We start from the raw sequence: 16,991 nt of genomic DNA, 5'->3' as shown, positions 1-16,991 counted from the left end.
GAAAGATGAAGCGGATAAAAAAGAACAATTGTTGTGAGTGTTTGACACAATGTTTACACTGTTCATTCTATTCTCAGAGTATTCCACTTCTGCAGGCAAAATCTCACTTTGTTTACTGTAAGAGTTAAAATTATGAAATGTAACATAACAGCGGGATTTTGTGGTGTTCCTGCCAGCGGGATCTTCCAGTCCTGCCAATGGCAATGTCCCCCTTCGCCGGGGCTTTCCCCGGCGGCACAGGCTGCAAACAATGGCCACTGGCCACCTACGCGGCCGCAAACCAAACTGGCGGCGGGGGCAGGGGAACATGGAAAATCCTGCCTTTTGTATTTTAAAGTTAGCAGCCTAAAATCTCTTCACTGAATGCTATTTCAGCAAGATTCGCCATAGTTTCACAAAGCATTTCACCAAGGCAGTTACTATAATTGGGAGCTGCCATTTCAGAATGCATTTCGCTTTAACAAAAATTTGTCATTCATAGTTTGTTCATTCAAAGTACTTGTAACAAACTCTTTCCCATTGTTTCAAGGCACTGACCTGAAAATGCATCCAGTAAAACAGCAAAAGAGTGGAATTTGGTATGAATCTGTTCATGCACATTATTTATTTTTAACATCTGCACAATATTATCACTGACAGTTATTCCCAGGGTTACATTGTGCAAATTATTTTCGCATTTAAATTAAAATGAATGCGACAGTAAAGGAGAAAAAAAACACTTTTCCTGCCAAACAATTAGACTTTGCCCAGAGTCTTGAAGTTTAATGCAAGATACTTGTTCCAACTGATAAACTTTTGATTTCCAGCTAAAGTTTCATGAGTTCAGATCTCAGAACTCCCTGTCAATGAGTCTCAAATGGTGAGGCTAGGTAGCTTTCCCCTGAGTATGCAATTGGTGTTATGTTTTTGGATCTTTCTCTCCTATTTTCCTCATACTTAGATTGGTCCTATCAGTGACCACGCACGATGAACCTTTACACAGCAAGATGTCTGGGTAGTTGCAATGTGCCGAGGCACCAGACAGAAATCCCCACCATTTTATTGCTCCCTGCCTCATTTTGAGATCAGGGTCTAGATAGGATTTCTTTAGGGATTTGCCTTTTACCCTGAGAATGCTACCGCAGACCATTATTCGTAAAATAAAATCTTACTTGCTCACAGATGTGTGTGTATATCTCAGTACTCTACACAAGATTGTACTTCTGTTTCCCACTAGATCATGTGACATTGCATCATAGCTACATCTGCCATTATATCAGTATCAGGTGTTATTGATGTTAACCCCTTAATCAACATCTCCCCCCAATCTTTATCCCAACTGTATGCGTACTCCTGCATCTCCATACGCACACACACTTCCACTCACACCCCTATCCCACCCAAACCCCAACCCAATCCACAAAGTCTTAGACTTCACAGGATTAGTCTCTGTAGTGCCTTAGCCAGTCTCCCTGATTTTTTTTCAGAGTTGGGGATGAACTGCACTTTCTTGGCGTTCAAAAGAAGTGTATTCCAGCTGTGTTGTAATGTTTCTACTTGCGTCTAGTTTATAAGCTCTGTCTGATTTAAACAGTATGCCCACGGTTCCCTTGGTTTTCTTCCCAATGATATCAAGGTTCTTTGGTAACTTCTGATAATTCCCTTGTCTGTCTCACCTCTACAAGATCTCAGCTGTGGAGCTCCTTCTATTACATTGTCTTCTTTCTGTTGATCTCCTATCCACACTTTCTCCCCGAGCTGTAGCATTTCAATTGTGCTTTGTGCTTGAAGATGAAGTTACATCTTTGACTGTCACTTTGTTGCTCCTCACATTTCTGAACTTTCTTACAATCATCTGAGGTAATGTCACATTGAAGTTTTTTGTTGTTGAGCTGGAAGTTGTGTTTGCAGCTGTCTTCCTATCAATAACCCATTTTTTAATAGTGAGATTCTGTAGTTAAGAAGTGAATGTCTTCTTTTTAATCAATTCCTTGATTGTTCAAACTCTACTTTCTGCTTCTCCATTTGACTGAGGATATCTAAGCAAACCAGTCACATGCATGAAACCATATTCTTGTGCAACGTTATGCAATAGCCCATTAGCAAACTGAGGATCATTGTCTGACACCATACTGTCCAGGATGTCATGTATCACAAAGATTCTTCTTGGTGATGTAATGACTATCTCTGCTGTGGTGCTTTTTGATCTAGTCACTTCAAACCATCTGGAGTCGTAATCAAAGATGATGATGAAATCTTTGCCAATAAACTCAAATAAATCCATTCTCAGGCACTCCCGTGGCCTCATAGAAAATGTAGATAGTGCAAGTGGTTCACCCTGTCCTTAGCTATGCACTGAACAGATATGTCAATCTGTGATTAATTCTTCAATTGAGTGACTGATGCCTGGCCACCAAACTGAGTATCGAGCTCTTGCTGTGCAATTCAGTATTCCCAAGTGACCTAGATGCATTTTCTGAAGAAGGTCAAGTTGAAGTGTTTTAGGTATAAGTAGTTTATTGTTAAAAACTCAGAAATTCTCAATGATTGTAATATGTTTTTTTCTCTCTGTTTGAACTAGTAGCAAATCTTGGCTTATTTGGAGTGTACTCTGGCCAGTTCTGGCAATATTCATTTATTTTGATGCATTTATCATTCTGCTCTTGTGTTTGCTTGATTTCTTGTCGTTTCTACTCGGTAATGTTTAGTAATGAACAAAATACATTCTCACACTTTCTCAGTGAAAGCTAGGTCTTCCTGTTTGGCTCCAATTATTGATAGTGAATGTGTTGTTTTGTACTTCCCTTGAACATGCTCAATAAATGAATCTCATGAGTCTCAGCCTAAGTTGTTGAATTCTAGGTAATACTTTTGCAATTTCCTTTATGTAAGAAGAGTAACCAATGGTTTGTGGTTCCTTTCAATTTTAAACCTTAGCTCAGAGAATTTCTCACAGTCCTATGTGGCTACTAATACATCTTTCTCATTGGTTTCATATCTCTTCCCTGTGTTCACAAGAGATCATGAGGCATAATACACTGGTCTTTGTCCATTTTTTGAAAAACTTGAAATAGCACTGCGCCCAAGCCTGAGGCAGCATGGTGCCACAGTGGTTAGCACTGGACCCAGGTTCAATTCGTGGCTTGGGTGACTGTCTGTGCAGAGTCTGCACATTATCCCCGTGTCTGCGTGGGTTTCCTTCCACATCCAAAAGACATGCTGGTTAGGTGCATTGGCCATATTAAATTCTCTCTCAGTGAACCAGAGTGTACCCAAACAGGCACCAGAGTGTAGCGACAAGGGGATATTCACAATAACTCCATTGCAGTGTTAATGTAAGTCTATTGTAACACTAACAAATAAACTAAAACTAAACTAATAATGTGTGCACTGCTATAATTGATAGAACTCTGAATCATGGCGCTCCAGAATTTCAAGTGATATTAAGAGAATTTTAAATATGTCATGAGGCATTTTGCTGTTCTACATTCCATCACCAGTGTTGACCTTATCAACAGCTGTTCTAACGGCTCATTGATTCCTGCCATGTTTGCTAGGCATTTGCCAACTTGGTTGACAATGCCAAGGATCTTTGTAATTCTGTGATGTTTTAGGGCTGTGGGAACTCTCTAATGACCATGGTTTTATATGGGCCGGCCACATTTACTGAAACTTGCACAATGTGGCCTAAGAATTTTATGATAGACTTAGAAAATTGACATTTGTGGGTTAATGTCAAATCTGCTTCTTGTAGGACTTTGAGGAATGTTCTTACACAACAGTCACGTTCTTCCTTTAATGAACTGTGTATGAGAATGTTGTCCAGTTTGAATATTGCTCTGAACGTGAATTCCAGAGTCAGAGATATCATTCTCTCCAATACCTCAGTTGCAAACACAACTCCAAATGGTAACCTGTTAAAACAACAATGAAACACCATTGCGGTGATAAAAGTAGTTAGCAATTTGGATTCTTTGACCAGAGGCAATTGGCAAAAGCTACTGCTAGTATCCTATTTTGAGAGGAGGATGTTTTTTGCTAATTCGGAAGACTTTCATTCGTTGTTGCCATCTGGTGGATCTCACGCACAACTGACTTGTTTAATTGAGTCAAGTCCATACAGATTCTAATTGAACCATTAGACTTTGGCACTGTGACCATTCCATAACACCACTTTATCAATGTGGTAACTCCAGAGTTGATCCCTTGTAATATGTATTCAATCTCACACTTGCCTTTGCCTAAGGGTGGATAAGGGCCCTTCCTCACTCTGAAGAGATATATAGGCTTAGCATCTGCCCTTACAATTAGGTGATATTCTGTTTTCAGCTTTTCAGAACCTGAAATTATAGATGGAAATTAATTCTTGAATTGCTCGCTGAACTGCACATTATCAATTTCATCAGCCTTGTAAATGAGTCACAATTAGAAACACGCTTTTCTGCACGGTAATGCTGACTTGTAGGTTCTTTTATACAGGTGTTCCCCAATTTCTTTATCTTTCTGTTTTGATTTTGCCAAGTGCTGGCCTATTATCTTTAGTGTAGTCCTTCCTCGACCTTACAACTGGATGGAAGTTAGCTGTAATGTGATATTTTTAAGTAATTTCACTTCATCAGATAATATTGAAATACCTGCCCAGGTATCTAGCTTGAATTGGGTGGGGTGACCATCAGCTTCCAATTTAATGCTTTCATAATTTCACTCTTTTGTTACTTCCCCAGAGAAAAGTTATTTCTTTTTTTTCTATGGCTGTTCCACTTGGATTTTTCTTGGTTCCATTGTTATTTCTTCCTTCCTGTGAGCTGTAGGAAATATGGCTCTGCAAAATATTTTAAAATGTCCTAACATCCCCCACCTGTGACACTCAGCTCCCACTGCTGGGCATCTTCCTGCTTGTGTGGGGATTCCCCCCACACCAAGGGCATCTCAAAATGGCAGTTGGTGGTCTTTTAACTGATCTTGCAAGTGTTTTATTCATTGTGCTTTCTTGGGTTATCTTTGTCCGACATATTTAACTATTTGTCTCCAAGGGATATCACTTACCATCCCCCCCTCCGCCCCAGAACAACCATTATGTTTCATTTCACACTGTCACTTGCTATTTGCTCAGCCTTTATGAGAGTTAAATCATGAGAAGCCCTACAGTGAGGGAGGAGACCATTTCGCCCATTGAGCCTACACCAACAGCGATTCCATCCAAACCCTATCCCCATAACCCCATTTTTTACCTGGCTAACCCCTGTGACACTAAGGGACAATTTAACATGGCTGATCAACCTAACCTGCACATCTTTGGACTGTGGGAGGAAACCAGAGCACCCGGAGGAAACCCATGCAGACATAGGAAGAACATGCAAACTCCACACAGACAGTGACCCAAGGCTGGAATTGAACCCGGGTCCCTGGTGTTGTGAGGCAGCAGTGTTAACCACTGTGCTACGTGCCACCCTCATTTTTCCAAGATCAGATAGAGCTTCATCTAAGGTCCAACCAATATAAAATTACCTATCAATTCATCTCTGAGAATCCCATAATTAAATTCTCCAGAGCCTGCGCAAGTCACTTAAAAATGAATCCATGGATTTGCCTAGTTTCCTCTTTGTAAATATTGTATGCTTAACCATCCAATCTTTTTGAACAATGAAATATGAATTGAATGTCTGGAGGACTTCCTCATTTGTGCTTGAAACCTCATCAACGCCTCGTCTTGCAATAACATTACCTGTAATGGCCCCAACTATGTAGAGTAAGGTATTGATTGACCTGATGTTTCAGACCCTTCTATGCAAACCTGAATCTGTTCAGTATGTGGAGAATCTCTTCTTCCAGTTGTCCCAATGTTGAGCCTGTTGTGAGCCTTCCATGCTTTGGAACAGTTCTGGGAGTGGCAAGGTAAACTCTGGGCTTACCCTAAGTTCTGGATTTGTTGTTACTTCAGAGGTTTGGTTGTTTAACTGTGATCTGTGCTCATTGCTGTCTGGATTTTGCTTCTGCTGAACATATGAAGTTTTGTTTCAAGGTTAGTTTTCAATCTTATTCCTGTCTTTTTCCAAGAATTCAGTGGTGTCTCAGGTCTGCAGTTGTCACTTGGGGTTTTTCTGGGTTTTTACATTCTATTACCAATATAGTGCACATGAACAACTGGCATTTAGAAATCACCAGCTGCCACTATTTTTTTCTTGGGTTCAGGGTCTAGATGGGTTGTTTTTAGGATTTGCCTGTTACCCTAAGAATGCTACCATAAGCCGTTATTAAAAAAAAATGTTTTGGTTTACTTACAGATCTATACTTACACCTCAGTGCTCTATACAAATCTGTACTTCTGATTCCTGCCAGATCACAGTCACTCAATCATCTGATATTGCATCAACAGTTACAGTTCCTGATGTCAACTCGTTACTCTACACGCACTGGATATAGTACTGGCCTTCATTTAATCTCCCTGACTATGGAAAGCAGTGGAGTAAAGACTACCTGATAATGCCTTAGAATATAAGCTATTAAACATGTTTGTCAGTGAGGAATTGTTAATACAGTAGCAAAGGCAAACAACAAATTTACAATGTTATTGCAAAACCTAATAAGTAGGGCATGATCTTGCCTGCCATTCACGACAAGCTCCTGCTGCGGCGAGATCAGCCATTCACTGCAGCAGGATGGGAAAAATCCCACCAGCCTGAACGGCCATAACATTCCAACCGTAATCTTTGTTCCAGTTTATCCCTTTTATACAGTAATTCGCCTTCCTGAATCAATTAGATATATTGATCATAGATATTCTCCGGCCTTTTAGTGTACCTCGTCTCTTTAATTTCGATGAGGGCATATGTTTGTTCAGAAACCAAGACTTCAACGAAGAGTTGGAGCCAGCAAGATGGCATAATCCATCAGTTTGTCCACTCCAACACATGCTCTGTCCCTGTCATACTGGGCACTAATGTGGATGTTCAGTACTGTGGAGATGCATGTATGAAGGAGAGCTACTCCAGGCTAGTGATCTGATCTGAAACACGATAAAATTACAACTTTCTGTAAATCTCCCCTTCTTATAAAAGGTTCGCATGGTGGCAGGATGGTTCAGTGGCACAGTGGTTAGCACTGTTGCCTCACAGTGCCAGGGATCCAGGTTCAATTCCTGGCTTGGGCCACTGTCTGTGCAGAGTCTGCATGCTCTCCCCGTGTTTGCATGGGTTTCTTCCACGTGCTCCGGTTTCCTCCCACAGTCCAAATGACATGCTGGTTAGGCGCATTGGCCATGCTAAATTCTCCCTCAGTGTACCTGAACAGGTGCTGGAATGTGGCAACTAGGAGATTTTCACAGTAATTATGTTGCAGTGGTAATGTAAGCCTACTTGTGATACTAATTAATAAACTTTAAAAAAAATTAAACTTTAGACGTTCATTGTTCTTACACATTTAACCAGTTTCACCCAACTTTGCCCCATCCTTTTTTTATTTAATTTTACAGTCCTAACCTCCAAAATCACAAGTAAATGAGGGGCACCTGTTCCAGAAATCGGTTAACACAGTTCACACATATGCAAGGCTGGATCTGCTCCATTTTTAGCTCTTTCACTGGAATGAGTTATTCAGTGGTCTTTAAAGGGGCTGCTGGAGACTGCCAACAAAAAGCTAAGTTTTTAAGCTTACCTTCATACAGAGCTGGATAGAACAAGCTTACAGACCTCTACTTGCCTGTTGGGTCCCTCCCATTTTCCTCCCTGCCCACCACCTCCCCTCTTATAGGACCTATTTCAGGGGCCACGGCCAGCAAAGCATCTGGAGAGTTCCAAACCTGTGAACTGGAAAAATAGCTACTGCAGCTCATCACAATTATTAGGATAATGTTCAGGCCTCAATTTTGGACAATGTTAGGTATGAACTTTATAACTGCCAATTTGTTGCACATTCTGTATGACTGGAAAGGGGGTTAACCATTACTGGGCTGTTGATCTACTGATCTTAAATTGACATAGTGATAATTTGATGTTCGGCTCATGTTTGAAATGGTTTTCCCTGCTGATATGTTGGTCTGTGCCTTTTGATTTATTCTGTTAAGTTTATTTTGTTCCTACAGCCATTATTGTCACTAATGCCAATATTTTCCTTTTCTTACAGTCCTGGTATCTGGGATAGTTGAAGTCCCCTTTCAAGTATTACAGAAGCTATTTAATCATGTTTCAAGAAACATGGTCAAGCGTCAACTTTGGTTTCAAGTTTAAAGCAGAAAAAGAGAGAAACAAGGGAGAAGACTATTTATCGACTCGCCTTTAAAAGAAAATGAAAAGTCAGAAACACTATCATCCTACCAACATGTTCCGAAGATGGGTGCAATTCACTTCTTCCATTGGCTGAAGCTTAGCCTGAGGTTTCCCCATCTGTTTTATGCAAATAAGCCTTTATATTTCTTTAAAAAAAATACAGAACAAAGTTTACTAAATCTGCTTTTGAAAGGGTGGGAAAATTAATCTTCATCTACTTAACATAATTCAAAATCGCATTATGGTTTTCTTTCAAATTCTCCTTTTGAACGAATGAAGGTAGCGTCATTTATACAAAGGATGGTTGCCCAGTAACTTGCGTAACCATTTAAAAGTCATCAAAACCTAGCCTTCAGGTGCTGAAATGCACAGAATGCACTGTACCTATGCATTGGAGTACCTGAGAACAGGTTCATTCGAAGGTATCACAGTTTAGGACAATTCTTCACACTTTTTAAAAAAAAATTCTTGATTATAATCGTGAACATTTTTTTTAACTAACTTTATTGTAAAGTTTTAAACATCACAAAGACGTGCACTAATGAAGCCTACACATTGGAGACCATCATTTCAATATGGCTAATTCATTAGCTTGACATCAAGTTATGTTCCTTGTTTCTATTTCAGAACTTTGGGCAAACTAAACATAAGAAAAGTTATTTTTCTACTATACAAATAAATGTGTTTAATAGATTGGTATAAAATCATTCCATTAAATTGTTCAGGCTGACATATTTAAAACTGGAGAGTTCCTCCATACCAACACAGCAGGTCAAATTAGCCACAGTGACGGTTGCCGAGTCTCAACCTGTCAGTTATTGGGAATGCCATGAAGCGATTTCTCTTCCATTGCTTATAAACTAAGGAGGATACCGAATACACTCAGTGTCATAAAAAATCCTACACCACAGATTTTCAGTGAATGGTTTAATTTACCTAAAACTTTAAACACATTTTCAAAATTATTTAACCACAGCATACCATAAAGCAAATTGTTCAATAATGTCGCTTACTATTTCTCAATTTACAATTTTCCCACCCTAAGCATCATTTAGTTTTTGCATGTAGCTGATAGCACAGATGCAGATGTTCATCTACCAGAGCAGTAGACTTATGGGTTTTAGTTATTATTGCTTCTTCACTAGTGCATGACGTAGACCATAAGATACATACCTAGCTTTTGGTGAAAATAATGGGAGGCAAAGAGTGGCTGCAGATAGGGTGTGGGGAAGTTCTTCATATGCAATGCAAGTGCAAGGCCTCACACTGCCATACATACTTTACCTTTCCCTCCTGACTACAGGTTGCATTTATTTTCAAAATTGAACATACAAGTGGCTGCAAACTCAGAGTATCTTTAGTTTAGTAGATTATATTTTGGGAGCAGGGTAGAAAATTGTTTCAAGAATCAATATTTTTGTGTTTTATTTTAAAATTGTAAAGTTAAACAAACATGTGTTTACCCACCAAGGTAATCACACCTGTCTGCCAGTAGCTATTACACAGGAGAACAGCACCAGAATTGAACAAGGTCTAACTTGGTTTCAACAACACTTTGGAAACTAATGTCCAAATCAGTAATCAACTTTAAATTGGGGAAATAAAGGAAGTGGTTGCTGCATTTTAAAGGAACAGGTTAACTGCCTGTTTAAACAGAGAGAAAAAAAATCTTTTGTAAAGATTTAAGAGGCAAGTGCAATTTGAAAGGAAGCAAATTTGTAACTTAGTGATTCTTTGTAACTTGTCCTTGTACCCCAGGACTGTAAACAGAGGGGAAATCGTCGCCAGGCGACCATGGCACAAAAGTGCACCCCAAACCCCCTCCCCTGACCCACCTTTCACAGGTGAACACAAATGCCTTAGTCAGTATGTTACTTGTTATTTTATTTTTTTAAGTAGAGGGTAGCCAGCTGCACTCTCGTAAAATTGATAAAAGACAGAACTTGTGCACACGATATCATTCGTTAAACTGACACATATCAAAAGCAATATTTGGCATAATTTAGTTTTGTTCACAACTGAAAGCTTTTGATGAAAGTAGCCTGCATCTGAACAAATTTATGTCCATGTACGCTTATATTTCTTGGTTAGGTACACAGCCTTGCCTGAGCTGAAATGCTGGCATCCGAAACCTCACAAGCGTGTAAGCAGAAACAGTGAGGAAAACTCTAAACGTATTTATATTAACATGATTTTTTTTTCATCAAAGGTGCTGAGTGATGCATGGTGCTTTGATAGTAAACTTTGTGATCCAGCAAAAAAAAATCAGCTAAACTGCTGAATTCTGACGTGCATGGCAACTATGTGCGGGCTTCACTCTTTTCCCTACAAAATCCTTTCCTAATTTGCACGGAATTTTATACCACATTATGTGCCTTGCCTTTGAGAAAAAATGTCAAAAAAACAAAAAAAATCCTTGGTATCACTGCACAATCTTTTGGCTGCATGTACGATTGCTTGTCATAAAAAAAATGCCATTGGTAAAAATGTAAGGGTTTATGATTTTTGCTTCATAGGACATTGTAACAGCACTAATTATCAGTATTCCAGTGATTCTGTGGATTTTCATATAGAATATATTCATCTTGCGGTCATGTAGGAACATTGCTTTTGGATGTTATTTGTCACTAATATTTTAATGGAAAGTGTTTCACTTTTGATTCTCCCTACTTGCGTCTTCCAGCTCCTTTTATTTTGAATCTTTGGAAAATATGCAATACCAGTCTTGTCTATAGAGATAGAGCGTTTAGCTTGTTTAATCATTTTGAGTTAGCACACATGATAACTACAACATCATACTTTTCTATTTTTTTTAATATTGATTTTGTTTTAATTGACCAAAGTTGGTGCTGCTCTCTATACAGAAAGAGGTCCTTCACCTGTTATGAGTAATGCTTGATGCATGATTAGGGAAGGCTGAACATGAGGGGGGGTGGGGGGGAGGGCGGGGAGAGGGGGAATGTATATTTACAGTACAGCTGTGAAGCACCATGCTGGCAACACATTATAAAAGTATGTTTTCTTTCCTTGTATGTCCTGGTAGCTAAAAAATTGAACGCTAGTAAATAATTTCCTTAATCAGAGCAAACTGGACAGGCTCCATTTCATAAAATACAGTGGCAGCTGATCAGGCAGTAGTTGTAGTAAATCCACTAGGCCCAACATTTTTATCTAGTATGGTACAAGCCTCTGTAAGTTGTAAATTGTCAAACTGTTTTCAAACAAGTCAATGTTCTTTCGCATGTTGTTTCGGGAGGATTGGATTTCAACAGTACATTCACCTCTAATTTTAACTGAAGATAGGATTCCTTTGCGCTACTTTAAAAAAATGTTGATTTGATTCTAGTACTTGGTAAGCAGTCCTCCTGTCATCGTTTGTAACAGAATCTGGTTAGAACAGGAAATGGGTCGCATCATTTCTGTAGTTATGTGCACTATTCTGCCAGGCCCTAAGTGCTTCACAGCCTAAACTGTCAACTGGCCTGAACTTTTAAGGGGAAGCTTTTAGTCAGAATATGGAAACCATGAATTAAAATTGTACATAAAGAATCAAGAAAAAAGAGAATAACACAAAGCAATAGTTGTGGAGTGTCAATTTGGCATGGTAGCATTGTTCAACAAAATGACCATCTACACAAAGGTGGAAAGATAAATGATAACCAAGACTTATATATATAGCTCTGCTTTAAGACCCTACTAATGTCTCTGAGCTTTAGTAATTTGTGTTTGGTTGACACTTGGTATGCTAACTGGGATGCTGCACAAGGGGGACAAGAAATAGGGTAACGCCAGCAAGTTTGATCTTGTCACATCCTTGTCTTGGACATTAGCTGCCTTCTTTGCAGACTGTGTAATTTGTAAGCTGTATAGTTTTATTAAGTATGTTTTACTTAATCTACCCTATTTTATAAGGCAAAGACTTTTGTAATGAGAAAAGTACAAAAAAAAAGTTTCATTACACTGGCTTATTAAGAATGTTCAGCATTATATACCATTTGTAGAGTATTCTTCCTCCATGGGAACTGGATTTGAGTTAAACTCTCCTGTTACCCTTATTGTATTTAAATACAGTAATTGTCCTCATTTTTATGGTTTTGCATATTCCTATACTTTAAAAGTATAGGCTTCTGGTGTAAAAGAGCCATTGTAAATGGAAAAAAATGCTTTATTTTATGAAGAGTAATTATGTCAAACTTGTAAGAAACACTTGGAATTTTGAGAAGGAGTGTTGTCATTGTAGTCTCTTGGACTGTTTTAAAGAAAAAAAAAGTTTGTAGACTTTCAAGTGCTAAACTGATGGGAGTAGAACAGATTATGTGTACTCTTTGTAGGGCGAGGGAGCCCGACAAATTGTTGTATGCAATGTACAGTATTGTTTGTGCAAAGGACAATGCAATGCTGGTAGCTAGTTTATTTTTAAGGCAGGACAGAAAACATTGTTTACATGTGTATTCCAACCCTTGGCAATGGCTGACTGCATGCTCCGTGAAATCCTTGTACAAGAATTCCCATAGGGAATTCTCTTCCATCCATCAGACTCTCAAGCAGGATAGAATGCTGCCACAGTCAAACATGTGACTTTTTACTATTCCTAAAGGGGTTATGAGTTGGTTGATAACTTTTGTTGGCACGTGTGGGGTGAACCCTGTCACTAGTGCAGGTTCTGCAGGCTCAGGTATATGTGGTGCAGACTATGAGGTGATCTATATCTCTTCAATTGAGGTCCTCTCAGTGTCCATCTCAGCTGTTCTGTATCTGAAAAACCCTTCTAGTTTTTTAATTGTCACCGCATCAGTGTTCCTTTTCCTCAAACATTCCGTTCTCCAGTTGATTGACAGCCCACTTACTACACCATACACAAGACTCCCTTCCATTTTCCCTAAAAAAATAGAAATAGGTTTTTCCTACTATCTTCAAGTTAAAATTGTGAAAGCAAATATTAATATTTTTCAGTCCTATCAGTTTCTATGCTTCAGTCTTTTATCTGTCGGCGAGGAAAGCATTTTTCAAAATCAAATGAAATGTGCTAAATATAAATTATTCTTAATTCCAATGAAATGCACCCCTAGTATGCTTGCCTTCCCAATGAATTTTTGGTAGATTTGCAAAGCACTGCTAAACAATATAATATACAATTAAAGTCCAAAATACAGTATAGTCTTGTTCATTGTGAACATATTTGATGAAGCAAGAATCTTTTAATTAAACTGGTAGTGTTGCTAGTTCCAGAGAGTTATCTTACAAGTCTAGAAGGTATTTTGAACTTTGGAAAGCACTGGGTGTTAAAACAACCTGTTCTGACAAAAGAGCATCGCTGTTCTAATTGGTTTATGTCCCCTAACTGGTTTGATTCTGTTAATGCTATGCTCTCAAGTTGTTGCAGCTCACCCCAACAGCTCAATTCACCATTCAGTCTGCACAGAGAAGGCCTGCAAAACCTCTGGTGCAAGATGGCATTGCACTAGACGTCAAGAGCACCCAAGCAGGAACTGACAAAATTCATTTCCCTCCTCAAACCCTGGACAAATTTGCACTGTTCCACATCTTTCACCTTTTCCGTTTCTGCAATAACTCAAGACAGGGACTGAAACGGAACAAGCTGTCATTGACATTGCCATTAGTCACAGCATTAGTAAAGCCAACACCATTCTTAGGTCTACACCACAGGTATATTTTTTCTAAGGTTTTATCTAACCCCCTGCAAAATGTGCCAGTTGCTTCAGTTAGCCTGAAGGGAATATGCAAATTCCATCACAATTTCCATTTCTTTTTTTTCTCTGTTGTGCAGCTCCTTTGCAGCAACGCGCAATGACACACATTAAGCAGCCAGATTACATTTTGTAGAAAGCAGTAGATATACTGGTATTGTTGTTTCACATACACAGCTCATCTAAACATCTGTAACTGGGTCTCTGGAAATCTCTTTGAAAGACAGTAAGTGAAAAAAGGAAATGGATACGTTCTCAAGGACTGTTTTAAAGTGGCACCTGACTGCCTGTCGCTCATAGTGGCATTTTAGTCAGGCTGTGCAAAAACTCTGAATTGCAAGAAAGTTTGTGAAAGCTTTTGTTGGTGTGCTGATACGTAGAGCATTTTTCAGGCTGGTTTTGGCAAGCTCATTTTTCCACCTATGACAATCAGGTTGAGAAGGCAGTTACTTCCTCAGCCTTATTTACATGGATAGTGAATGTTTTTGGGTTCTGTGTGATGTGGACTATCTCTGATCTGGGTCCAGTATTTATCCCTGGACTTTTCAGATCACATCCAACAAGATCCTTTTTTTCCTAGAATCAGTTTGTAGTAGCCGTGCCCTACCTTCCTCTTTTTGACATTATTATCTGCTGCAGGACTCTTTTCTAAAATCAAGTAAATATTTCCCAATGGTTCACTTCAGATCAGCCATGATCTTATTGAATGGCGGGGCAGGCTCAAAGGGCTAGATGGCCTACTCCTGTTCCTATTTCTTATGTTCTTATGGTTGCCTGACACAAACACTGCACCCACACCAATTAATATAGGGATGCAGTTCCAAACCCTGGACCTCTCCAGTAAAAGTCCAATTTTCAGTGTCCATAGTCCAACAGCTATTGCTAGTGTGCACCAAGCTTTGCAAAAGAATGGGGCCACAGAGGTTAGGCAGTACAAGGAGCATTCAACAATATAATCTACCCGTACCTGTAAAGAAAATAATTAGAAAGACTGGCACATGGGAAGACAAAGAATTTGATCTTGCACAGTAACGCATAAAGTTAAATATCCCAGCAGTGCAAGTATAATGCTCGGCCTTCAATGTTACAAATTTCATACAAATCAAATTGGCTACTCTTTCAGAGAGAATATGCCATGATATCAACAGAAGGTAATTTTACACACTCTCCTTCCTTGAAAATCATTTTGCGAGACATCAATTAATGTTGGTGAAAGGAACTGCTGAACAAAATGAGAGTTACAGACAGCTTATAATTTTGAAAATTACTGAATTCCTGGCGAAACACTCCTCTTCTGTTCACTCTATGCCACAAATTTGTCAGTAGAAATTCATTTTCTTAAATTAGAAAGCTTTGATTACATTCTGGATACAAGGAGTGAATAATTAATATTGTTTTCTTTAAATTGTCCATTGAATTTCTAATATTCCGGATCTATTCATTTAGAACAATCAGAACAGTGGAGGCACATTGTTTAGAAAATTATTTTTGCATTCAAACACAACACTCAATTATTAATCATCCCAACATTATGAAGCTTATTACTTATACGTAATGATAAATTCAGTCTGCATACTATAATGAACCCATTTCACTCTCTATACCGCAAATCAGCAACCAAAGGAAATAGGGATTTAACTTGGATGCACCATGCTTAAAAGCCTTAATTCATCTGCAGAACCCAAGTGAAGCAGCTCCATGTAAACAAGGTTATGCTTAGCGTGCTTTGATCCAACTGCACCGAACTTTACTGTATGAAATAGCAGGAAAATAGAGAAATGATCCATCAGTGTGGCACAATTTCCTGCAGCATGTAGCCCAACAGGGAGTGATCTGCTGATTAGCATGACAGCAGCAGCAAAAAATGGAGGAATAGATCCAGCCTCCTTTTTTTTAACTCTGAGCTTTGATGTTGATCATAGTTGTTTAGAGGGCAATGGTCAAATAAGCAGTTGCATTATTCTCTGCAATTATTTATAACACTTTTAACAAGCCAGCAGAAAAGTACCAAAAAAACATTTTTAATAAATGCAGTGCCTGATAATCGACTGCTGGATTCAATTTTGCTTTGCAAGGCCTGGGTTTTCACAGTTTGTCATTTTTTAAAGTCTTTGTTGCACAGGCTCTATTACAAATGTCCTTTGAACATCACTGTTGTAATTCCATATGTATTACATCGCACATATTCTGGGAAGAGAATATTTCTCTGAGAACACATTGAGACCGTGTTATTTCTGAGGGTTTTTCATTATATTTTAGAATATTACGGTAGTTACCACAGTAGTTAACCGCTTGCTTGCTGCACAGACATACACACACTACACACCAGGACAAACTTGTGGCTCTTTAGTTGCCAGTTGCATTCTTCTGACAAAATAAAAAATTTTCATGACCACAGTTCTACTCAACAGCAACTAAAATAAAATCATTTATTTTGATTGTATTTGTCTTTTTGATTTTTAGCTAATTATGTAAAGGGACACTTGTACAAAGACCAGCATCTTCCCTGCTGTTTTTGTACAAAGATGTACAGAATATATGTAACTAAATCACCACTCGTTTTAAACTGGTGTGAACTCCGCTTGACATTTGATTATAATCATTGTATTCAGCCATTACTGTTAGCAGCTGCTCATACTACATACAATTACTGGAAGTGAATATGTTTCCCTATGCAAAAAAGTTAAAAAAAATAAACAAGCTATGCTACAGTTCTGACTCCAGTGTTTTCTTTGAAACTTTTCATGATCGTTTTCTCCTACAGTACAAAAAATACCGTGACTGCTCAGTAATTCTCAGAAGACTCTCATTTTTGTTGGAGATTTTTATTCTGTGCAGCGCAACCCTGTAAATAAACAGTGAAGCCTTTTACTTAATTCCACAGACTCTTCACTAAACATTACTGGGAACCTTAGGTGATGGGCAATTGCGCAGTGGTATCGTCCTTGGACTAGTAATCCAGAAGCCCAGGGTAAGATCTGGGGACCTGGATTCAAATCACATGGCAAGCGGCAAAATTTGAATTCAGCAGAAACTCTGG

General features: G+C 38.8%; 1 protein-coding gene across 3 annotated transcripts in view; it reads left to right on the top strand.

Annotated features, from left to right (window-relative positions):
* Positions 1 to 16,662, top strand: part of nfic (nuclear factor I/C) — a 436,701-nt gene extending 420,039 nt beyond the window's left edge. For all 3 annotated transcript variants that reach the window (XM_080213184.1, XM_080213182.1, XM_080213185.1), the window contains one exon: positions 8,101 to 16,662. In XM_080213184.1, the coding sequence (XP_080069310.1) occupies positions 8,101 to 8,118 (18 nt within the window). In that variant the 3' untranslated portion in view covers positions 8,119 to 16,662. The remainder of the gene's footprint in view (positions 1 to 8,100) is intronic.
* The last annotated feature ends 329 nt before the right edge of the window (positions 16,663 to 16,991 follow it).

Source organism: Carcharhinus amblyrhynchos, chromosome 26 (genome assembly GCF_965287045.1).
Source record: "Carcharhinus amblyrhynchos chromosome 26, sCarAmb.v2.hapA, whole genome shotgun sequence".
NCBI classification, from domain to species: Eukaryota; Metazoa; Chordata; class Chondrichthyes; order Carcharhiniformes; family Carcharhinidae; genus Carcharhinus; species Carcharhinus amblyrhynchos.
This window is presented reverse-complemented; position numbering and strand designations above follow the sequence as displayed.